This window comes from Pelophylax lessonae, assembly GCF_965119305.1.
Source record: "Pelophylax lessonae genome assembly, chromosome: 4".
In the NCBI taxonomy this organism is placed as follows: domain Eukaryota; kingdom Metazoa; phylum Chordata; class Amphibia; order Anura; family Ranidae; genus Pelophylax; species Pelophylax lessonae.
The window spans coordinates 636,560,746-636,586,410 of record NC_138771.1 but is presented as its reverse complement, the minus strand read 5'-3'; the positions used below and the strand labels follow the sequence as shown (position 1 = coordinate 636,586,410).

General features: G+C 47.0%; 1 protein-coding gene across 7 annotated transcripts in view; it reads right to left on the bottom strand.

The window, feature by feature from the left end:
- MINK1 (misshapen like kinase 1) overlaps nt 1–25,665 on the bottom strand; it is a 249,643-nt gene that overhangs the window by 67,703 nt on the left and 156,275 nt on the right. For 5 of the 7 annotated variants that reach the window (XM_082253310.1, XM_082253312.1, XM_082253313.1 and 2 more), the window contains exons 10-13: nt 14,906–15,081; nt 12,771–12,840; nt 4,848–5,052; nt 4,562–4,669 (exon numbers count right to left, since the gene is read on the bottom strand). In XM_082253310.1, the coding sequence (XP_082109436.1) occupies nt 4,562–4,669; nt 4,848–5,052; nt 12,771–12,840; nt 14,906–15,081 (559 nt within the window). The remainder of the gene's footprint in view (nt 1–4,561; nt 4,670–4,847; nt 5,053–12,770; nt 12,841–14,905; nt 15,082–25,665) is intronic. The other 2 variants (XM_082253311.1, XM_082253316.1) reach the window with 1 other exon arrangement.

The window sequence follows — 25,665 nt, the reverse complement described above, 5'->3', positions numbered from 1 at the left end:
TCATGGACATAAATAAATCAGTTTTTCGTTCAGTTTGTCACATATGCCGAGTGCAAACAGGTCGGCCCGAGAAACACATTAACCTTTCAATTTATCGTTTGTTTATTGTTCGGCCGGCGGATTTTCAAAACTGTTCCTTCGATTTTTCGGTTCTGAAAAGTTAAAAAAAACGATTTTCTATTTGTGCCCATTAGCTGGATGAAAAACGAACGATCGGACCAAATGACAGATTTTCGAACGATCTTTCGGCTAGTGTATGGCCAGCATTACTTTTGCCTGCTGCTTCATTTCTCAGCTATCAGCATGAATCATTTCTGACATGTTTTCCTGACACTAAGAGAATGGGGATGGGGATTGATTGACAGCCTCAGCTCTGTTCCTATGTGCTGGGGTGTGTGTGTGTCCCTTCCGTCCAATCAGCTCTTAGAGCTCCGCAGAGTCACTTCAGCTCTCCGTCCCTTTACAGCTCAGACAAGCTTTATAAATACTGGACTTTAAACTGATGTAGAGAAGAGAAGACTGTAGATACAGTGGATATGAAAAGTCTACACACCCCTGTTAAAATTTCAGGTTTCTGTGATGTAAAAAAAAAATAAAATAAAAATTAGACAAAGACATATCATTTCAGAAGTTTTTCCACCTTTAACCACTTGTCGACTGTCCCATGCAGATTAACTGTGTCAGGGCGGCTCGGCTGCGCATAATCATGTAGACCTACGTGATTATGTGCACACGGTCTCAGTGGTACGCGTGCTCCCGCTGTGATTAGACACAGCAGGAGCCAGACCATGGAAGGAGCAGGCTCGATCGCCGCCCTGCCACGACAGGACCTCTTTTTTGTGAGATCTGGGGTCAAAAAGTCCTCAGATCTTACAAGTACACTAAAAGATGAAGAAAAAAATAAATAAATAAAAAAATAAAATGAAAAAAAAAAAAAAGGGACCTTTAAACCAGTTGCTAGGCAACGACGTTTGCCGTCGCTCCGGTCCTCCAAGACCATAGAGTCGAGCGAGGGCAATCTTGCCCTCACTCGACTTCCTGTCTGTAAGGATCCGGGACCGGATCGTTTTCCCCGCTGCGGGCTGGTCCATGAAGCGGGGAAAAAGGACCAGGACGCGGCGGAAGGGGTCACCTCTTCCGCCATCCCGGAAGGGTGATCCTGAGGCAAATCCGCCGCTGGGACCACCCTTATCGGAAAGCCAATCACCCACTGTTATCTGCTGCCATAACAGGTATTTAGGTTTAAACGGAGGATGTATATATACATTTGCCGGCTGGCAAGTGGTTAATATTGCTGTAGGCCTCTTGGCGGCCTCCCTGACCAGTTTTCTTCTCGTCTTCTCACCAATTTTGGAGGGAGGTCCTGTTCTTGGTGATGTCACTGTTGTGCCATATTTCCTCCACTCGATGATGACTGTTCTCACTGTGTTCCATGGTATAGCTAAGGCCTTGGAAATTATTTTGTACCCTTCTCCTAACTGATATCTTTTAACAATGAACTTTATTTGGGGTTAATCAGAGGCACTTTAAATGATAGCAGGTGAGTACTGACTCCTATTTAACATGAGTTTGAATGTGATTGCCTAATTCTGAACACATCTACATCCCCAGTCATAAGGGGGGGTGGACATTTATGCAACCACATTATTTTAGTTTTTTATTTTTACTTCCCCCCTTAAAGATTTCCGTTTGCTGTTCAACTGAGTTGTACAGTTTATAGGTCACATTAAAGGTGGAAAAGGTTCTGAAAGGATTTACCCTTGTCTTATTTTTTACATCACAGAAACCTGACATTTTAACAGGGGTGTGTAGACTTTTGATATCCATTGCAAGCAGGTAGAATTTGTTTAATCTCGGTGTATCACCTGAGGCCACTCACATCACTGGATACATGTAAGGGTTTACAACCACTTTAAAGCGAAGCACCACCCAAAAGGGGAAGCTCCACTTGTTTGCTTCCTACCCCCCCTTCTGCTGCCACATTTGGCACCTTTGGGGGGGGGGGGGGGGGTCAAAATCAGGTACCCGCTCCTACTTCTTAAGATCGCCGCAATTGTCGTGTAGCGATCTACGTAATTTCCAGCCCCTCCTTCTTCCGCCCAACCCCTGCTGCCTTTTGGGAGACACACAGGTCCCAGAAGACCGCGAGACCATTCAGAAAGTGCAGAGCAACTCATGTGCAGTAAGAGTAGGAAACAGGCTGTGAAGCCGCAAAGCTTCACTTCCTGTTTACCTTAGTGAAGATGCTGGCGCTTGCACCCGAAGCCAATAGACGGATCAGCTTGGGTTGCCAACATCGCGGTCATGTACACTGAATGGCCAAAAGTTTGTGGAAACCCAACCATCACTCCTATATGAGCTTGAGGTTATCAGTAGGATTAGCAAATTATAACTTATATATAATTATATAATTAACAATTTAGAAATGTAGACAAGTCTTTCTTCTACAAATAGTAACACCCCTACCGAGGAAGTCAAAGGAGCATTACGCTCGACGTAACGCGTATAGGGGGACGGAGCGTGCGTGGCCGACGCAGAGTCTCTCTCTGGTAACAGATCGCTGACATCGCTTATACAGCAGGCACGGCTGAGTGCCCAACAAATGTGAGTTGATCTGCCTTTCTCTAATAAAGCACACCCTTATTAGTAAGCAGAGAGCACTAGATTTCTTCATCTGTTTTTTATATGTCCCGGGATCCCTCGAGGTGCAATACAGTGTGGCTCTTTCCTGGAAGTCTGATCCATGATACATGTGATTGCTGGCCCGTTTGGGTCCTTTAGGAAGGTGAGAGGCTAATTCACCTGGTGGAGGGATTCACTAATTGGTGTTTACAACTTGTTTTCATCACTGGATTTTCTTCAATTGGATACGGGGACACTCTTCATATCACTTTATTGGAAGCACACACATTGCTATGTGCCTTATGAACTGGATATGATTTATTGTATTTAAAGTCATCACTTTTTTATTATATTTCTGGCGCATCACATTTTGGTAGGATAAATAGTAACAAAAACCTGACCACTTCTCTTTGTGGGAACCGTCAAGTTTCTAGTGTCAATCCTCCTGAAGAATCCATGGTGCGGTGTCCCGCAATGAACAATTAAATAAATCCGAATAGAACAAGCTAGGCAGGAGAACACAAGGACCAGCTTAGAAGGGAACTGTCCCGCATTAGGCATGAACAGTATTCCCTTCCCTAAACCAACATGGCCGACTCCATACAACAGTAACATGCACAACATGGAGGACGAGAGGAATCATCCTGTCCATGTTACACACACACAGAAGACCCACACAAATCAGTCACATTCATTGCAGGGTAACACAGGCAGGAAACACTGAAAAATCATAAAGAAAGAAAAATTCAGAAGCTATAACATTTTTAGTATATTTTGAGCTGTGTTCAGTCTTGTAGTGAGCTGCAGTGATAGTTGAGGTGTGCTCAATATTCCAGTGAAATGACAGGACAGGCACGCGTAGTCTTGCAGGGAATTACAGTTACAGGAGAGGTCTGTGTATTTCACAGTGACATTTCAGGTAAGTCTGACAGGGAAGGGCACTTACAGGAGATGCATGCTCAGTGTTGAAGTTAAAGGAGAGCTGTGACCATTGTCTAGGCTTGTAGTGAAGTACAGTAACAATTGTGTCCAGTCTTGTAATTAAGTCACAAGAGAGGTAGGCTGAATGCCGTAGTAAGGTACAGTGACTGGAAAAGTGTGTGAAGCTTTGCAGTAAGGCATAGCAAGTATCTAGTCTTGCAGGGACAGGGGAGGCGTGTCCGGGACAGGGGAGGCGTGTCCGGGACAGGGGAGGCGTGTCCGGGACAGGGGAGGCGTGTCCGGGACAGGGGAGGTGCGTCCAGTCCTGAAGTGACAGGGGAGGTGCGTCCAGTCCTGAAGTGACAGGGGAGGTGCGTCCAGTCCTGAAGTGACAGGGGAGGCGTGTCCATGACAGGGGAGGCGCGTCCAGTCCTGAAGTGACAGGGGAGGCGCGTCCAGTCCTGAAGTGACAGGGGAGGCGCGTCCAGTCCTGAAGTGACAGGGGAGGCGCGTCCAGTCCTGAAGTGACAGGGGAGGCGCGTCCAGTCCTGAAGTGACAGGGGAGGCGCGTCCAGTCCTGAAGTGACAGGGGAGGCGCGTCCAGTCCTGAAGTGACAGGGGAGGCGCGTCCAGTCCTGAAGTGACAGGGGAGGCGCGTCCAGTCCTGAAGTGACAGGGGAGGCGCGTCCAGTCCTGAAGTGACAGGGGAGGCGCGTCCAGTCCTGAAGTGACAGGGGAGGCGCGTCCAGTCCTGAAGTGACAGGGGAGGCGCGTCTACTCTTGCAAGGACAGGAGAGGTGTGCCCGGTCTTGTAGTGACATGTGAGGTGTGTCCAGTCTTGCAGTGACAGGACAGGTGTGTCCAATCTTGTAGCAAGGTGCAGTAACAGGAAAGATGTTGCAAAGAGGTGTTTACATAAAAGCAGTCAATAATTACAAGACATTAGTGTTTGCTGTGCCTCTGGTGTTAGTAACTTTGGTGTCTACTGCTACACAGATCTGCAGACGCATGTACTTACTTGCTCCCTCTCAGCCAGCCGTCTCTCCTCCTCCCGTCGCAGGTCATCTCGCCTCCTCTGTTGTTCCTTTTCTTGCTGCTTCCTCTGGTCCCTCTCCCGCCGCTGTTGCTGGAAAACAACAAATAGACATGTCAACTTTTAAGCAATAGTTTACTCATTTCCTGTGACTAGGCTAGCCCTATGACCTATCAGAACAACCTTTTAAATGGATGTGAATGAACAATGCCTCAAAGAGCTGTGAGCGCCAAGGGCCATGTGACCCTAAATGATCCTTCAATTTTCTCACCTCTTCCACACGCCGGCGCTCTTCTTTTTGCTCCTCGATACGTCTCTGGCGCTCATGAAGAAGTTGCTTGATATGCGCCTCTGAATCGCGGTGCTGTGGGCCCATCTGTTGCTGTTTCAGGGCTTCTGAATTGCTCTTGTTCTCTTGTTGTAGCCGGAGGAACTCGCGTCTGAGTGTGGACTCTCCAGGCACGTTCATGATGGAGCTGATGGAACCAATGACAATACAATACACTTACAGTAAATATTCTCTTTATATGGAACTGCGTCAATGGCAGTTTGACACCAGTACACCAGTATGAGATGCTTCAGAGAACATTCAGAATTCACTCACAGATGCAATTGACATCCCTCTGACCTGCATTAGGCGGGTTTTGTATTCCTTTTGAATCCAGGAATGAAAAACCTGCTTGAAGTGAACAAAAGCCCTAGCAGTGTGTTTATACATCAGAACATGCTATTTATAAAGTCCATCCACTGTCACATTAAGTCCCTCCCACCTCCAAGTCCACTTTTCCCACTTTCAAGCATCCTTTTGTTTAAATAAGGGGAGTACTTTCTGAGGTGCGTGTGGATTAAAGATGGGCTTGGGCGTGTTTGCGTTCCCACGTGCCCGATCCCGCATGGAAGCCGACACTACATACCGCTAATCACAGGCACTGAGACATTTCCCGATCTGTGCAGCTCCGGATTGAGAAACGGCTCACTGACCGTGATTAGCTGTGTGCAGTGCTGGCTTCCTGGCGGAATCAGGCACGTGGAAACTCTAACACGAACGAGCCTGCCTCCAGTGTGGATTATTGTTCGTTGCATCAAAGACCCATGTATGTCTATGTGACCACCGATATCTGCCGGGTGTGTCCTGAACACTGGTGGCTGGTGCTCAAAACTTTTAGGGGGGGGGGGGGGCGCAAACAGAAAAATGTAATAGGCATTGCTTTGTGGCAAAAAACGCTGTAAAAAAATTGTGTGACTTTGAGGTCGCAAAAGTGTGAAAAGGGCCTTCAATAATTAAGGTATAGTGTGCCCCCTTTCAATGCAGAGAGACCAGCGTGCCCCCTTTCAATGCAGAGAGACCAGCGTGCCCCCTTTCAATGCAGAGAGACCAGCGTGCCCCCTTTCAATGCAGAGAGACCAGCGTGCCCCCTTTCAATGCACAGTGACCAGTGTGCCCCCTTTCAATGCAGTGACCAGCGTACATGCCCCCTTTCAATGTAGTGACCAGCGTACATGCCCCCTTTCAATGCAGTGACCAGCGTACATGCCCCCTTTCAATGTAGTGACCAGCGTACATGCCCCCTTTCAATGCAGTGACCAGCGTACATGCCCCCTTTCAATGCAGTGACCAGCGTACATGCCCCCTTTCAATGCAGTGACCAGCGTACATGCCCCCTTTCAATTCAGTGACCAGCGTACATGCCCCCTTTCAATGTAGTGACCAGCGTACATGCCCCCTTTCAATGTAGTGACCAGCATACATGCCCCTTTTCAATGTAGTGACCAGCATACATGCCCCCTTTCAATGTAGTGACCAGCGTACATGCCCCCTTTCAATGTAGTGACCAGCATACATGCCCCCTTTCAATGTAGGGACCAGCATACATGCCCCCTTTCAATGTAGTGACCAGCGTACATGCCCCCTTTCAATGTAACTAGTGACCAGTGTACATGCCCCCTTTCAATGTAACTAGTGACCAGCGTACATGCCCCCTTTCAATGTAACTAGTGACCAGCGTACATGCCCCCTTTCAATGTAACTAGTAACCAGCGTACATGCCCCCTTTCAATGTAACTAGTGACCAGCGTACATGCCCCCTTTCAAAGTAGTGACCAGCATACATGCAGAGACCAGCGTGTGTGCCCCCCCCCCCCCCCAGACCAGTGCACTTACCTGGAACCCTGGAGCACTGTCGCGGCGGCGCCTTCTCCTCAGTGTCCCGGCGGCGCGTCTCCTCGAGTCCTCCCGCTCCCGCCTCCTCCTCGGCCAATCGCATGGGGTTTGCCTTGCGGCCAATCAGGAAGCGCGTATCGGACGTGCTCCCTGATTGGCCGGGAGGAGTATCCGTGTGACAATAGCGAATTTTCATTCGCTATTGTCCCACAATGGGTGGGCTCGGGACGCGCTGCTCTGCGCCCCGGGTCCACCCTTTGCATCGCCCTATTAGAGCCTCTGGCTCTAATCAGGTGATGCCAAAAAAAAAAAAAAAAACCCATTAAGCTCCATGCGTCCAGCACCCCTGCATGCAGATTAGTGGACCGGACACATAGATAGGGGGGGGCGGCGCCCCTGCGCCCCCAACGCACCGGCCGCCACCGATCACCTTGGGGGGTGGGGGACAGCCATACCAGATTTCAGCATTTTCTACTAGGCTGCTCAGATATCCCACTTATACCATATCCAGAGCTTGACAAATTTGCTTGGAATCTAGCCTAGGATTAAAGTTTTTTATTGCGCATGCCGAATGGCCATCTTCGGTCGGACCGGCTGCCATACACACACACAGGCCGAATGGCGACCAGTTTTTATTGAACTGGCTGATGCTGCCTGGCATTCGGCCCGTGTGTACTTGGCTTGATAGTGTGATGGGCAGTGGCTCACTAGGGAATGACAGTGCAGCAAGGTGGGGGCGATAGGAGATCCAGTAACTCATGCCACCATAGGCCTCTTTCATACGGGCAACTCTGCTAGGCTGAATCCGCTTTCTCAGCAGGGATTTCTCCTCTAATCCCAGCTGAGCAGGCAGATGAGAGGTCCTGTCCGCTCCGCTATGCAGAGCGAACACTAACACAGTCCCGCTCTCCTCTATGGGGCAATTGGATGGAAATGGACTGCCTGTCCATTTCCGTCCAATGCCATCTGATTCGATCCGCTGGACGGATGGAAAATAGGACCTTCATCCGTCTGTTAGAGGTCCGATCAGGTCTGCTTGAAAAACTGACAGGCAGACCTGATCCGACAGCCCGTGTGAAAGGGGCCCTCGGCTGTGTGGCATGACAGAATTAATTTTCATGAAAAAAAATAATAAACGATTTCCATCTTTGTGAGGCTGTAAATGGAACTGAGGCCATTCCAACCAGCTGCCCCACACTTCCTGTCCACTCACCGGTAGGGACAGGGTGCCAGATCAAGGCCGCAACACCTTCAACCTCTTCTCTTTGGAAAGAGATGGGCGGGCAGTGAGAGCAGGCTGGGGAAACCCTCAGTGCCGCCAGTGACTACTTGTTGCAGCCCCGGCCACCACAAGAGGGCGCCAGTTCCCCAATGCAAGCGTCTCACTCCAGCAGGGCGCAAAGCCGCGGCCTAAATTACAGGCTGTCGCAGCATCTTAGTCCGCACACCCGCGGGCGTGGGCCACATAGGGAGAGGACACCTGCCGCAGTGTTGCCCAGGCGCCAGGCTGCTAATTCTAGTTGCCAATGTGACCTGGCGCCTGGGGTTTGTCAAGCCCTGCCATATGGATAAGTCTGACGGGTTTAAATATCTCTCTTTGGTTAGTGGACCATAGGTGTCTGATTTTCCCAATCAGTTTTGTGATACACTTAGAGCGCTCCATGAATACCTCACAGTACCAGCCCCTTCCAGCCTCCTGTATGAATATAAGTGAATATGGGAACTGGCCATATCTAAGACGGACTCCCCTTGGTTTCACAGTCATTCCCCTTTATGGTATAATTAACATCTGCCAGAATTATTGACAGTGCCCGATCCCAGGGTGTGAGTCTCCAAGGGCATATACTACCTCTCTCATGTCCTTTACAACAGAGGGATTAAACCATTTCACATCTTAAAGTCGGAATTCTCTCTCTCAAATGATCTGCTCTTTTGCTACCTCCAGCTAAAACATGCCCTGTGCACCCAATTTGCTAATGGGTACCCAGCACTTCTCTCTACGCCCTGGAGGTTGTGAATGACAAGGCATCCCGCAAAATTAACCTCTACGTTTTTCAACCTACTGCTTACTCCCTCTGCCTCTAAATTGGCTTACTCTATCAAGCCCACTGGGAATGAGATGCATGTGACTTAGATGATGAGGAACAGGGGGAGGTGCTGGATAATTGTAAATTGGTATCTCCCAAGTTATCTGATCGCCCCTCACAGCTTTATATTTTGCATAGAGCTTGTATGACCCCTGTGTGTATTGTGAAATTTTACCCCACACACAGCCCAGTATGCCCCAAGTGTTTAATCAATCACCCCTGGCACATTCAGTGACCATATGTGGCACTGTCCCAAAATTCAGGGGTTCTGGGCTCAGCTCATTCAGTTTCTCCACGGCCAAATGGGATTACTATTATCGCTAAACCCCAAACAATGTTTATTGGGCCTCTTCCCTAACCCAGATATAGACCACATTTTACATTGGATGCAGGCTGGATGCAGGCTCTCCCCCCCCAACACTTCAAGCATGGATAGTTGAAGTTAACAGTACTTTACCGCTAAGAAAACTGATATATATTAATAGGGGCTGTCCCATTAAGAAAAATATGGGACCGCTGGCTGCAGTCCTCAGACTTAAATACATAACTCTTGCTCTTTGGTTGGAAACAGAACAAGGCCTCTTCTAGGTGCATACTGTAATTTTGGGGTTTCTTTGTTGTCCAGATATGAACCCAACCTTGCATATACATGACTTGTGCTGTCCATCCCAATCTGTGTATTTTTTTTTTTTTTTTTACTGACCTCATTTTTAAATTATGGGCTCTTTTCTGTATCATACATTCAAATGAATGCATTTAGGAATGCTGAGGCCTCATGCACACTGGCCGTTTTTGCAACTGATTCTAGAGGCACCAGGCATTTTTTTTCCTTGCCTCTAAACTCCCCTGCGTGTTATTCTGTGTCCATGCAGACATAGGCTTTTAGCAGTATTTAGTGGCAGAGGCTTTAAGAGGCAGGAAAAAAAAAAACCACTGCCAGTGCGTCCAGGAGAAGCAGTGTTTTAGCAGGAAAAAAAAAAAACGTAATGCTGCTAAACGTACATTAACGCTAGGCATGTTTAGCGTTTGAGCATTAATTAATTTCAATGGCCAGAATAAATGATTATTCTGGACAATAAAAATGAACGTCCAAGCTCTTGATGCCTGTAAACGCACCTAAATGCTTGTAAAAGCTTTAGCGTCAGCCTTTTTTTCCCACTGCTGCCAGGAGAAAAGGCTTCTAGGAGGTTTGCAAAACAACCTCTGTGCATGAGGCCTTAAAGGATAAGTTCACCTCTCATACCATGTTACATCTATATTCAGGGTTTAACATGTTATGAAAGGACAGGCCCCCACTGAACCCCAAACCCCCCCCCCCCCCTCCAATAGCTAGCAGGGGGTCTTCTCTCCCCGCTAGCTGTCACAATTTAAAATAAACGTGGCTGTGTGGGGCTTTGCCCACCCAGCTGCGTCACTCATCCCCAGTGTTCTCTGAATGGAAAACTATCAGTCCCAAGGGCTGTGTGGGGATCCCAGAAAGCCTTGGTAGTAAGTATAGCCAACATCCCCAAGGAATATCTTGGAACAAGGTTTGGTGCCTCAAGCCAAGGGGGTGGGACTTTATGGGCTCAATCAAACAATAGAATAAAATATTTGTAATTTATTGGAACAATTTACATAAGTAGTAAAATAACAATACTTGATTGTGTGTATGGGTTATAGACCCATAAGTGATGGTGAAATTAGATAGGAACAGCCAACAGCCTTAGCAGTTGTCAGCTTTTAGTTCTCAATTTACTACCACGGCGCTGTGAGCACTGTGGTAGTTCATTGATTCTTCCTGGCAGAATGTTTCGGCCTTCTCATACGAGGTACAAGCAAGCAGATACACCGACAGGTCTGCAGGAGACCTGCATGGCATCAGTCATCTGCTGAATGCTGGTGCCATACTTTAAAGGCTCCTACAACAAAAAATAATAAATGCACATCATCTTTTTTAGCTGCAAAAATGTGCATTTATTATTTTTTGTCAAAAGGTGAATTTATCCTTTAAGCACACAGTCCATATTCCCATCACACACAATCCTGGAATGAGCTCTTAAGATACTGGGTGCTGTTTACGAACACCAGCGGGAAACTGGAACATGCACGATAATGTAGATATATTCGCCAGCACACCAAAGATCTTTCATTTTTGTCCAAACATGTTTTATTAACCACTTGCCGACCGCCGCAAGTACATATACTGCGGCGGTCAGCCCCGGCCAAGCAAAGTGACGTACCGGTACGTCACTAGCCTGTCACTCACTTGTGAGCCATTAGCGGGCGAGCGCGCGCCCGATGATGTGCGCGCCCGCCCCGGCTTGTTCCCTAAGAAGTCAGTGCGTGTGAACGGCAGACCCGATGTCCGCCGGTCACTCGCGATCGTTCGCCGGGAAGGGAGAAAGGCAGGCGGCTAATGTAAACAAGCCGCCTGTCATTCTCCCCTGTGTAAAAATGGAGATCAGACGGTTCTACTATGTAGGAACATTGATCTCTGTTTTTACAATAGTAGCCATGTCCAATCACAGTTAGAAACACGCCCCTAGGACACACTTAACCCCTCCCTCTCCAATACAGTTAACCCCTTCCCTGCCAGTGTCCTTTTTACAGTAACAGTGCATATGTATAGCACTGATTACTGTAGAAATGTCACTGGTACCCCCAAAAGTGTCAAAAATGTCAGTCAAGGGTCCAATCTGTCCACCGCAATGTCGCAGTCCCGCAAAAAAAAAAAAAAAAAAAAAATCGCAGATCGCCGCCATTACTCGTTAAAAAAAAAACACCAAAAATGACAAAAATCTTTCCCTTCGTTAGTAAACGCGATAACTTTTGCGCAAACCAATCAAAATACTCTTTTTGCGATTTTTGTTACCAAACATATGTAGCATAAAACAAATTGGCCGAAAATGTTAAAAAATTTTGATTTTTACATTTTTTTTTTGGGAATTTTATATAAAAAAAAATTTAAAAATATTGTTATTTTTGCAAAATTGTCGCTCTTTTTTTGTTTATAGCCCATGATCAAAAAAATCGCACAGGTGATCAAATACCACCAAAAGAAAGCTCTGTTTGTGGGGAAAAAAAAGATGTCAAATTCGTTTAGGTACAGCGTCACACGACCGCGCAATTGTCCGTTAAAGTCACGCAGTGCCGAATCGCAAAATAGGCCCTGGTCAGGAAGGGGGTAAAATCTTCCGGGGCTTAAAGAGGTTGTAAACCCTCTTGTATAACTTTTACCTATAGGTAAGCCTATATTAAGGCTTACCTATAGGTGCTATAAATATCTCCCAAACTTGCACCGTTTAGGAGATATTTACAGCGCAAACTGCCGATGACGTCATCGGCGCAGGCGCTCTGAGGGAACGGCCACCCGTGCCGTTCCTTCAGAGCTCAGTGCCGTGAATGGCGGCTCCCGCTCGCATGCGCGGGAGTGATGTAATCGCGCCTCCGGCCAATCAGATGGCCGGAGGACGCGAACCCGGAAGCGGGACGGCAGGACATGTCGCCGTCCTGTCGCTGAGGTGGCGGCACGGCGGGGGCTTCGTTTTAAGGTAAGTACTACATAATGAGCTAGTATGCGATGCATACTAGCTCATTATGCCTTTCTCTTTACAGGGCTTTTTTTTTCTCGGATTTTTTTTTGGACTTTACTTCCTCTTTAAGTGGTTAAAGAAAGATCACATCACAAAACAGTGTAGAGCACTTATCCTTTAAGTGTCACTAGCTGTGTTACCTCCAGTTCTAACTAATGTAATATGTTGCCTATTTTTGCACAAGATTTCAAGACCATATTTTTTTTTTTGTAAAAAAAGTGTCACGTCAGAAGTGAATATGTATAATCATTTTTAGTTCTGCAGCAATCTGCACTAATAAGGTAAAAAAAAAAAAAAAAAGTTCATAAAGGGTGTAGGTGGTCACTGTCCTGTGTACAATAGAAAGAGTGCAATGCAAATTTCTCTCTTACCTGGGCTCTCCCTCTTCACCGTGATTCTCCTCCTCATCCTCACTGCCACTGTATTCATACTCTGTCTCATCTGGAACAGAAAGTAAAGCATAATGCAGACATAAAAAGAGCAAAAAGCAAAAAAAAATGAACACAGACATTACAGAACCAACTGTCATTCCGGATCCCAGAACACTGCAGTGACACAAACTCCTACACAACCTAACCCAGCCTCTACAAACTCCATAGGCAAATACAAAAATACAGCAGTCAGTGTGCTGCTTCTCTTACAATGTCTTATGGGGTTTATAATCTTTCCCGGTTTGTATTGCTATTACAATGTTGTCTTTTTTTTTTATAGAATTCTATTGAACAGATATACAGTGTCTCCCAAAAGTGAGTACACCCCTCACATTTTTGTAAATATTTTATTCTAACTTTTCATGTGACAACACTGAAGAAATTACACTTTGCTACAATGTAAAGTAGTGAGTGTACAGCTTGTATAACATTGTACATTTGCTGTCCCCCCTGTCCTGTTAAACCGCTGTATGGTCTTGGTCACCATGCTGCAGCTCAGTTTCTAGGTCTTGCCAATCTTCTTATAGCCTAGGCCATCTTTATGTAGAGCAACAATTCTTTTTTTTTTTTCAGATCCTCAGAGAGTTCTTTGCCCTGAGGTGCCATGTTGAACTTCCAGTGACCAGTATGAGAGAGTGAGAGCGATAACACCAAATTTAACACACCTCCCCATTCACACCTGAGACCTTGTAACACTAAGGCCCCTCTCAAACAGGGAGTCCGCCAGGCGGACTCCTTTTTTCTGAGCGGGGATCGATCCACTGATCCCCCGCTGAGCAGGGGGATGACAGCTGTGTCTCCGCGCTGTGTGCGGAGACAGAGCTGTCAGGTCCCCATGCATCTCTATGGGGGAATCGGATGAGAACGGACCGTCTGTCCGTTGTCATCCGATCTGCGAGACAGATGGAAAATAGGGTTTCCATCCGTCCGGTTTTGACGGATCGGATGTCAGCGGACATGTCTCCGTTGACATCCGACGCCTCATAGAGACGCATGGGGCATCCGTTCAGATCCGCCTGTCAATTTTTCAGGAGGATCTAAAGCTGTAGCTTTTTATAGCTAAACTTTAGCTTTAAAGTTGCCAAGACATTAGATTAAAGTTGCCAGATCTCACCTCCTTTGGCAATGTTCATTAATACAGGGGTACTGGGGACAGATAGTCCAGTTCTTACATGATGAGATGGGGTCACCTTTGACGCTCCACCCTAAGCCTTGCCTGTTGGGGATTTTCCCTGATGGGGACTTGGAAAAATTTACTGAGATCTTTCTCCATGAAACTCTGTTTATAGCCAGGAAATGTACTGCTAGGCAATGGATGCGCACTGCACCACCCGAGCTCAACTCCTGGAAACTGGAAGTTAACAATAGCTTGTTATATACACGTCTGGTATATAGCAATGAAGGCTGTCCAACAAAATTCAACACGGTTTGGGATCTGTGGCTTCAGGAGTCCCCCACAGGGATATAGAGGAAACCATTGGTGTTGCCCCTTTAATCTTCTGTATCCTAACTGGTATACCTTGGGAATTGTTGTGTGCAGGTCACCCCTCACCCATCTCCTAGAAACACTTTTGTCCTGCTCTGCTGTTCTGCCCACTCCCACAGTGCTGTGGGATGTGTCATTTTGGTTTAACTTGCAAGTGTGCTCACCTGATGACTGGTTCTCTGCATCTACCTCCTTTCTACTATTTTCTTTTTTATTGATGCCCTGATTGATTATATTTTCCCTGTTTGTCACTGCTGTACAATGTACTATTTTCAATAAAGTTACTGCTTGCAACTAAAAAAATAAAAGTTGCCAGATCTGGGAGTTTTCAGCAAGTTCAGCTGGACTAGGTCATGTGTCACTATCTTTAGGAATGACAGTTGATAGGGCAGACCAGAATATCTGTACCAGTTGCAGATTTTCCCCTTACAGAATGTATACCCACATTGCTCTCATGCCGCATCTTTACAGTGATAAACCCAAACCCTTGGTTTAGCACTCCTGGCAAAGACACACGATGTAATAAAAAGAAAAAAGGGTTGTCCACCTCCTTAGGTTTGTGGCCGCCCCTTAAAGGCCGCGGACACACCTTTCTCACCGCGTTTCTTCCTGGAACGGTCGATGTGATCCTTCAGCTGGATCCTGACCTGCCTCTCCGTCGGCTGGTCCCTGATGAATGGATACTTCAGCAGCTGCTCCGTTGGTGGTCGGTTCATATAGTTCTTGATGAGACAAGTGTCAATGAATTCGATAAATTTTTTCGACCTTCAGACAGAAATGAGAGCAATTTCAATGTGTGACCGGCCCAGACAGATAAGCAATCAACAGGACACAGTAGGAAATTTTTTATATACTCTCATTGAGAACAGATTCACGACCAGTGTTAAAGTAGAACTATAGGCAAAACTTTTTTTTTTCATTTTGGATAGAGCAAGGGAGGGTTATAACCCCTGTCAGATTCTTTTCCACCATGTGTCCCATTGTGGAGATTTCCCTTCAATTCCTGTTCCATAGCCAAACAGGAAGTGAGAGGAAATCCCTGCAAATTAAGGGAATTCCTTGGGAACCCCCCCAGGTCATCAGAACCAGTATCCCCATTGGAAGATTTCCCCTCTATTACTTTTCTGGGGACAAACCAAAATGTGGGATTTTCGTTTTCTTTCGCTTTCAAGGATAATGGTAAACAGGACAAATATAGAGGGGAATCTCCTTAGAGAGGGCAAAGACAGCAATAAAAACCTGACAGGTGTTGTAATCCCTCTCCACTCTATCCAAAACTAAAATAAAAGTTTTGCCTTTAGTTATACTTTAACTGAAAGCTGAAGTCCAACCAGGGACTTCCCCCACCACAAATACCCCCTGGACTCATCTAGGAAAATCAAGTGAGCAGCCTAAAAACATCAAATGAGGATAAATGTAACCGGTCAAAATTAAGAGGTTTGTATACCAATGCCAGAAGCCTGGCCAATAAGATGGGAGAACTGATGTTTGAGGAGGACTTAGATTTTGTAGGGATAACAGACTTGGTTTGATAGCTCTCATGATTGGATGGCGACCATTCAGGGGTATTCCCTTTATCGCAGAGATAGAGAGGGTAAAAAAGGGGAAGGGGTATGTCTGTATATTAAGAACAGTATACAGGTAAATATGAGGGATGATATTAATAATGGAGCTAAGGATGAGGCAGAATCCCTATGGGTAGAGCTTCAAAGGGAAGGCACGGTGGGGAAGGTAATATTGGGCGTATGCTATAGGCCCCCCAATCAGAGGGAGGAGGGTGAGGCGGACCTCATGTTACAGATAGGATTGGCAGCAAGGACGGGAAACGTCATTATAATGGGGGACTTTAATTATCCAGATATAGACTGGGCAGAAGGAACTGCGCACTCAGCCAAGGCTAGGCAGTTCCTAAATGTTTTGCAGGACAATTTCATGGGTCAGATGGTGAATGCACCGACAAGAAACAATGCGGTACTTGACCTACTGATTACCAACAATACAGACCTGCTCACGGATATAGAAATACTGGACAACTTAGGAAACAGTGACCATAGGTCAATAAGTTTCAGTATTAATTATAGTAATAGGAAACACAAGAGTAATATAAGGACGCTGAATTTCAAAAGAGCCAATTTCCCAAAACTGCGCTCGCTGCTAGAAAATATCAATTGGGATAGAACCCTGGGAACAAAGAACATGGAGGAAAAAATGGATTTTTGTAAGATCTTACCGTAAAATCCTTTTCTCTTAAGCTCATTGACAGACATAGTCTTCTTGATTCTCAAGAGCTGGGTTATGTTGTCTCCGCAGGAGTAGGACTAGGCAGAAAGACAAAACGTTCTGGCTCCACCTTAGGGGCAGTCCCTGAGGGTATATCCTCCCTCTCTCTGCTACAGGGAATCAGTTCTGTTCTAAAGCAGTAACAGAGAATTCAACCCAACCCAACTCAATGATAGAGGGGCGGGTACTATGTCTGTCAATGAGCTTAAGAGAAAAGGATTTTACGGTAAGATCTTACAAAAATCCATTTTTCTCTATCGCTCATTGACAGACGTAGTCTTCTTGATTCTCAAGAGCTGGGACATCCAGAAGCAGTGCCACAAATGAGGGGTGGGATTGACAAAAATCAAATCCAATCTAGAAGGCCCAACCGGTGCCAAACTAGAAGTTTTAAAGGCTCATTATAAACAAAGAATGAGACTCAAAAGAAAAATTTCCAACGGAAAAAACCCTCGAGGCAGTCCACTGGTCTCCTCAAATGGCGGCCTGCAAAACCTTGCGGCCAAACATGGCATCAGATGATGCCATTACATCAACTTTATAATGTTTTGTAAAGGTATGCACCGACGACCAGGTAGCCGCCTTGCACACCTGGACCACTGACGCCTGATGGCGAAAGGCCCATGACGCACTAAGCGCCCGAGTGGAGTGCGCCTTAACAGGGAACGGGGGCTCCCGACCCTTAATAGAATAAGCCTGTACTACCGTCTGTCTGATCCATCTGGAAATGGTCGCGGCAGATGCAGGCAACCCCTTTTTGGGTCCATCCGGGATCACAAAAAGTGAATCCTTCTTGCCAAACGAGTCTGTCGTTTTCAAGTATACCCTGATCGCCCGGACCACATCCAAGGAGTGTAAAGCAAACTCCCGAGGATGACTGGGCTTAGGACACAGGGAAGGTAACACAATTTCTTCATTCAGATGAAATTCTGAAACCACTTTTGGTAGGAAGGATGGATTCGGACGAAGAACCACCTTATCTCTATGAACCACCAGATATGGTGAACGACAAGATAATGCGGCCAGTTCTGACACCCTGCGTGCAGAAGTAATAGCCACCAAGAAGGCCACCTTCTGGGACAACGTAGGTAGAGGAATCTCCCTAATATCTTCAAAGGGAGGTTTCTGAAGAACCGACAACACTAAATTAAGATCCCAGGGTGGTAACGGCGCGTGCACTGGCGGAGCCAGATGTCGCACCCCCTGGATGAAATTCCGCACCAAGGAATGAGTAGCCAAAGGCTTCTGAAAGAAGATAGCTAATGCTGAGACCTGACCCTTGATAGTACTCATGGCCAGTTTCTGCTCAACCCCTTGTTGCAGAAAAGCTAATATTCGACTAATCGAATAAGACCGTGGACGGAACCCCAAAGGTTCACACCATGCAATGTAGGACTTCCATGTGCGATGATAAATCTTTCTGGAAGTCGCTTTCCTTGCTTCAACTAGAGTAGGAATAACTGAAGCTGACAAACCTTTGTCCTTCAGCACCTGGGTCTCAATAGCCAGGCCGTTAAAGCCAGCGATCGTAAAGCAGGATGGAAGATCGGTCCCTGAGACAGTAGGTCCTCCCTGAGAGGAAGTCTCCACGGGACGTCCGCCACCAGTCTGACCACGTCGGCGTACCAAGCTCGACAAGGCCAGTCCGGAGCTACCAGAATTACTGGAATTCCTTCCTCCTCTATCCTGCGAAGAAGTCTTGGCAGTAACGCGAGAGGAGGGAAGGCATACATTAGCTGGTATTGCCCCCACGGGGCGATCAGAGCGTCTGCGGTCTCTGCTAGAGGATCGCGGGAGCGAGCCACGAATCTCTGAACTTTCCTGTTGAATCGTGATGCCAACAGATCCACATCCGGGGTGCCCCACCGTAGGCACAACTGGTGGAAAACGTCTGGATGGAGAGACCATTCCCCCTGATGCAGAGTCTGACGGCTGAGATAATCTGCCTGCCAATTTTCCACCCCCGGAATGAACACCGCAGAGATCGCTGGAACAAATCGTTCCGCCCAGCGAAGAATGCAAGCCACTTCTTTGGCCGCTCGGGCACTCTTGGTGCCCCCCTGGTGATTGACATAAGCCACGGCCGTGGCATTGTCCGACTGGATCCGAACCGGGCTGCCCTGGAGCTGCTCGGTCCAGTGAATCAGACAAAGTCTGATCGCTCTCAGTTCCAATACATTTATCGGTAACCTGGATTCTTCCGGGGACCAAAGTCCATGGACAGAAAACTGACCGAGAATTCCTCCCCATCCGGATAGACTGGCATCCGTGGTCACTATCGTCCAATATATTGGCAGAAATGACTTTCCCTGGCTGAGCATCGGAGACCGAAGCCACCAGACCAGAGACTCTCTGGTCTGTTTGCTCAATCGGATCTGATTGTCCAGGGATTCCGGATTCCGATTCCATCTGAGAAGAATCTCTTGCTGAAGAATTCGGGTATGGGACTGGGCAAATGGGACTGCTTCGAACGAAGCCACCATCAACCCCAGAACCCTCATGCAAGTCCGAAGGGAAGACCAGCTGTTGGACAGTAACAACTGGACTGCTGATTGAATCTTTCGGAGTTTCCCTACTGGAAGGAAAACTCTTGTCCTGACTGTGTCTAGAATTAGACCCAGATATTCGAGCCTCTGGGTGGGAACCAGAAATGACTTTTGCTGGTTCACCAGCCACCCGAATTCCTGTAAAGAAATCATAGTAATTTCTATGTTTTGTAGCAAGGTCTGAGGAGACTCTGCATGAAGCAGAAGATCGTCTAGGTAACCAAGAATCGATATGCCTCTTTGGCGCAGAAGTGCCAACATTAAGGCCAACACCTTCGTGAAGACCCGCGGAGCCGTGGCGAGACCGAAAGGTAACGCCACAAACTGATAGTGGTTCTCTTCTACGGAAAAGCGTAGAAACCGCTGATGTCCTGCGAAAATGGGAATGTGAAGATATGCGTCCTTGATGTCTATGGACGCTAGGACATCCCCTGGATGCAGGAAGGCTGCTACTGTGCGAATGGACTCCATTCTGAATCTTCTTATGTTGACAAAAGAATTGAGTGCCCTTAAGTCCAGAATTGGACGCACTTTGCCCTCTTTCCTGGGTATTGTAAATAGGTTTGAATAAAACCCTTGAAACCGTTCTGTCCAAGGAACGTGGACTACCACTCCTTGTTGTAGTAAATCTGTGACTGCTCTCCGCAGATCTTCTAAACGATCCGGGGATAGTCGGATATTGGAAGGGAAGAATCGCGCCGGTGGGAGAGATCGAAACTCGATCTTGTACCCTGACCTTATGACTTCGCAAACCCATTAGTCCGGGATTCTGGAAAGCCATGGATCCGGGAACCGGCGAAGACGTCCCCCCACCCCAGTTATGGGTGGGGGCGCACCTTCAGGCTTTGGACGGTTTATCTTCAGGTCTGGAGGGGGCGGGCTTTTGCTTGCCCGACCAACGACCCCTGACGCCTCCTGCAGGAGCTTTGGAGGACTTAATTTTTTCACCCGCGGGACGAAAAAACCTCTTGTGAGCAGAAAAAGAAGGCCCTCGTCTTTGACGAGTTCCTTTACCTTTAAAATTTTGCGGTAAAAAGGTGCTCTTTCCACCCGTGAGATCCTTAATGATCTCATCTAAGTTGGCTCCAAATAGACGCTCTCCTAAAAAGGGGATATTAGCCAACGCTTTTTTGGAACCTTGGTCGGCTAACCAACCTTTTAGCCACAGTGTACGCCTGAGAACCACTGCTGAGACTGATGCTCGCGCCAATAATGGAGTGGCGTCTAACGCCGCATCACACACAAACTGTAACCCCTGTATCATTTGTTCCAACAAATCTGATACCGCCTGAGGGACCTCTTCTAAGTCCCGGCGTAACCACTTGGTCCATTCAGTTACAGCCTGCGAAACCAGACCAATAGCTATTATAGGTCTGAAAGCTGATCCAATCAAGGAAAACATGGTGCGAGACATAGCTTCTATCTTGCGATCCACTGGATCTTTAAAAGACGGAGCGTCTTCTAGAGGAATAACCGTGGCTTTATTCAATCTAGCAATTGGTGAATCCACCACAGGTGGTTCTGTCCATTTCTTAATGAGGGTTTCCTCAAACGGATAACGCCTGTTAATGCGTTTAGAAATAGTAAAAGTGCGTTTTGGCAGACGCCATTCTTCTTCGATTGGATTGCCAAAACATTTGGGCAATGGAAAAACCTTCGCCACTTTGATGCGTTTTTTAGTCCCAAAAGGGATTTCAGTTTCAGCTATTTCCGATGGAATACCCTGTAATCTTAAGGTTTCTTGAACAGATACAATGAGTGCGTTTACCAACGCTTCCTCTCTGGCTATGGCTGATGCCGAAACATCCTCCTCGCTGTCTGAAGAGACAGTACCCGAGACACCAATCCCAGATGAGGTACCTGCAACTGCAGAAATAGGCTCAGAGTCTGAATCCGAGGTTTCAGATAATAAGGGGTTAGGCGGGGGTCGCTTTCTTGCGCCCTGTCCCTGACAAGCCACTTCCACCCGGGACACAAATGTTTCCATAATAGCTGACAATGATTCAATAGTCAGTGGGGTGCTGGAGGATCCTGCAGACCCCTCGAGGGGATCCGGAGGAGATACATGAGTGGCAGGGTCCATGTTAATTCAGGACACCTTTGCCAGCAAAAACAAAAAAACTTTTTTTTTTTTTTTTTTTTGTGTGTCTCCCCCTAGCGCAATAGCGCCCCTCAGAGTACCTGCTTCTCGATCCCCACAGAGAGAGAGAGGGACCCCCAAGGCTCACCAACCGATGCAGTGAAGTTTCCAACCAACTGCAGTCAGTGTCTGTCTTTTACAGACTGGAAGGAGCTGTTGCTTTTTCCCGGGTAGAAGGACGTGGCTCCGCCCCCTGTGTACGCCTTCCGGCGTTCCCAGCTCTCCACGAGGTAGCTGGGCTCATGAAACATGGCCGCCCCCATAGAAGAGACATAAGACTCCAAAAACATGGCGGCCGGCGTGACCTGAGGACATACATGCACTTGGTCTACGGCAAAATGGCGGCGGACCGCCGAAATCGTTTTCCCAGCACATCCACCTGCATCTCTGCTAAGTGGCGATATATGGATCTACAGGAGATACACTACAAATAAGGTAGGATTATACCTCCTATGTCTGCTGTAATGTTACAGTCTGCTGGGTAGAGTGTTAGCTCTCAAACCAAGTCCACTTCCCACAAACGCATACTGTATTTACAAGGGGGACTTTTTAGTATCAGATATATACTGACCATGTATGGAGGGGCCCATAATACATACTGCCTCATAACGAGGAAAGAAAAAAGGGAACGTTTACTCACCATACCAAACCGACAGGCACCCTCTCTTCACAATACCCTCTCCACCGGGGTGGGGGGTTGTGGACCACTCCGGACGCCTCGACTCTCTGGTTCCTGGCGTCCAAGCGAGACTTTTAACTCGCAAGGTCAGTCCCTCCACTGGGACTCCGTCGCGGCCGACCCAGCGCGGAGCTCTGGTCTGCACGCGCTCGTAGGCAGAAACCGGGGTGACCACTGGATCTCAACATCCAGCCCGTCGCCCGGCCCCGCATACTTACTTGAATGTGTCGCGGCCGACCAAGCGCAATGCAATGGTCTGCGCGCGCTCGTAGGCCGGCTGGGGTGACCACAAGTGTCGCCCAGTCCGGCGTTTTTGCTTGAAGATCTCACAGGAAAAACACTGGAGAAAAACTACCTAAAAAAAAAATTTCTTTTTCTAAAGAAAAAAGTCTTGCCAGGACCAAAAGATCCCAGCAAGGAACTTAGGTCCTTACTCCTGACTAGACAGAAAAAAACTGATTCCCTGTAGCAGAGAGAGGGAGGATATACCCTCAGGGACTGCCCCTAAGGTGGAGCCAGAACGTTTTGTCTTTCTGCCTAGTCCTACTCCTGCGGAGACAACATAACCCAGCTCTTGAGAATCAAGAAGACTACGTCTGTCAATAAGCGATAGAGAAAATGGGAGTGCTTCAAGAGCATACTTAACAAGGGGATTGACCAGTGCATTCCAAAGGGAAATAAATTTAAAAGAGCAAAATTAAACCCTGGGTGGCTAAACACAAACATAAAAATGCATATTAGTGCTAAAGAAAAGGCTTTCAAAAAATACAAGACTGAGGGGTCATTGGCAGCATTTAAGCACTACAAAGAGTGTAATAAGAAATGTAAAGACAAAATCAGGGCGGCTAAAATAGAACACGAGAGACATATAGCGAAGGAGAGTAAAAAGAACCCCAAGAAGTTCTTTAAGTATGTAAACAGTAAGAAAGCGAGGCCAGAGCACATTGGCCCCATAAAAGATGACAAAGGAAATATGGCCACTGAGGACAGAGAAAAGGCGGAAGTGTTAAATCATTTCTTCTCTTCAGTCTTCACAAAAGAATCAGGGGGCTACACAAACCTTGCTTGTAAGGCCGAACCAAACAACACACCGCAGGAAATGCCACCATGGCTAACAAAAGATAGACTTAGAACTAAACTAGAGAAAGTTAACATAAATAAATCCCCGGGACCGGATGGCTTGCACCCAAGGGTTCTTAAAGAGCTCAGCCAGGTGATTGTCAGACTATTATTCTTGATCTTTAAGGATAGTTTACAGACGGGTATGGTGCCAGCTGATTGGAAAAAAGCCAACGTGGTACCAATATTTAAAAAGGGGCCGAGGTATATCCCGGGGAACTATAGGCCGGTCAGACTAACATCTGTAGTCTGCAAGATTTTGGAGGGGATGTTAAGGGACCACATACAAGACTTTAGTAATGAAAATGGTATTATTAGTAGTAAACAGCATGGATTTATGAAAAATCGTTCTTGCCAAACCAATCTATTAACCTTCTACGATGAAGTGAGCTGCCACCTAGATAAAGGAAAGCCTGTGGATGTGGTGTATCTGGACTTTGCAAAGGCCTTTGACACCGTTCCCCACAAACGCTTACTGTACAAACTAAGGAAGGTAGGTATGGACCATAAGGTGAGTACCTGGATAGAGAACTGGCTCCAGGGGAGAGTCCAGAGGGTGATGATTAATGGGGAGTACTTGGATTGGGCGGGGGTGGAAAGTGGGGTCCCCCAGGGTTCTGTCCTGGGACCAATCCTGTTTAATTTAGTCATAAATAATCTAGAGGAGGGGATATCTAGTACAATCTCAGTATTTGCAGATGACATCAAACTAGGCATGCCGATATCTTCTATGCAGGATGTAGAAACCTTGCAAACGGACCTGAACAAAATAACGGGGTGGGCAACTACATGGCAGATGAGGTTTAATGTTGATAAATGTAAAGTAATGCACTTGGGGGCCAAAAACCAGAAAGCAAGCTACTCACTAGGGTGGGAACCTCTGGGTGAGTCTAGGATGGAAAAGGACTTGGGGGTACTGGTAGACAACAGGCTTGGCAGTGGCATGCAATGCCAAGCAGCTGCACGTAAAGCCAACAGAATACTGGGATGTATAAAAAAGGGGATTCACTCCAGAAATAAAGAGATTATTCTCCCACTCTACAAGACTCTGGTCCGGCCACATCTGGAGTATGCTGTCCAGTTCTGGGCACCGGTCCTCAGGAAGGATGTGCTGGAACTGGAAAGAGTCCAGAGAAGGGCAACAAAAATAATTAGGGGAATGGAGAACATCAGCTATGAGGAGAGGCTACAGGCACTGAACCTGTTCTCTCTGGTGAAGATTGAGGGGGGATATGATATCAATGTACAAATACTGTACTGGCGACCCTAGCATAAGGAACAAACTATTCAGAGTAAGGGAATACAATAAGACACGTGGCCACTCACTAAAACTAGAGGAAGGGCGGTTTAACCTTAAAATGCGTAAGGGGTTCTTCACTGTGAGAGCGGTAAGGATGTGGAATTCTCTTCCACAAGCAGTCGTATCAGTAGGGAGCATTGATAGTTTCAAAAAACTGTTAGATGGACACCTTAGAGACCACAACATAGAGGGGTATACAATGTATGGTTAAAAGCAAACACACACACACATCATAGGTTGAACTGGATGGACTGTTGTCTTTTTTCAACCTCACTAACTATGTAGCTATTCACCCCCATAATTGAAAAAAAAAAAAAAACTTGCTCTAAATGGTTCAAATACTCGCCAGAGGCTATGGTCATGTGACATGTCAGGTCCAGTCTACTCTCTTCTGGACTGCAGGCTGGGAGGGTCATTCTTCACTGTGAAGCAATGCCAAAACTGCGGGTGCTGCTTAAGGCTCCAAAGGGTTACATAGTTACATAGTAGGTGAGGTTGAATAAAGACAATAGTCCATCCAGTTCAACCTGTGTAGGTGTGTGTGGCTGTAATCATCTCACATACCCCTGAATGTTCTGATCCTTGAGATGTAAGTCTAAGAGTCTTTTGAAAGCCACCATACTACCCGCAGAAATCACCTCTTGTGGTAGAGAATTCCACAATCTTGTAGCCCTAACAGTAAAGAACCCCCCACGTTGCCTGAGGTTAAAACGCTTCTCCTCTAATCGCATTGTATGCCCTCGAGTCCTCATGCAATCCCTTCGAATGAACAGCTTTTTTTCTAAGCTGGGATCCCCATTAAGATATTTATAAATTGCTATCATGTCCCCCCTCAGACGTCTCTTCTCCAGGGAGAATAAATCGAGCGATTGTAGACGCTCTTCATAGTCAAGGTCCTCCAATCCCCTAATTAGTTTAGTTGCCCTTCTCTGGACTCTCTCCAGCTCCAACACATCCCTCCTGAGGACTGGCGACCAGAACTGGACAGAATACTCCAGATGCGGTCGGACCAGAGTTTTATAAAGTGGAAGGATTATAGTCTTATCTCTGGAATACATCCCTTTCTTTATGCATGCTAATATTCTGCTGGCTTTGGCAGCTGCCGCTTGACATTGCATGTTGTTGCCTAATCTATCATCAACCAAGACTCCCAGATCCTTCTCCATTTTTGATTCCCCCAAGGGTTCCCCTCCTAACGTGTATTGTGCTTTTATGTTTTTAGTCCCCAAGTGCAAAACCTTACACTTCTCCACGTTAAACCTCATTTGCCATGTCGTTGCCCACT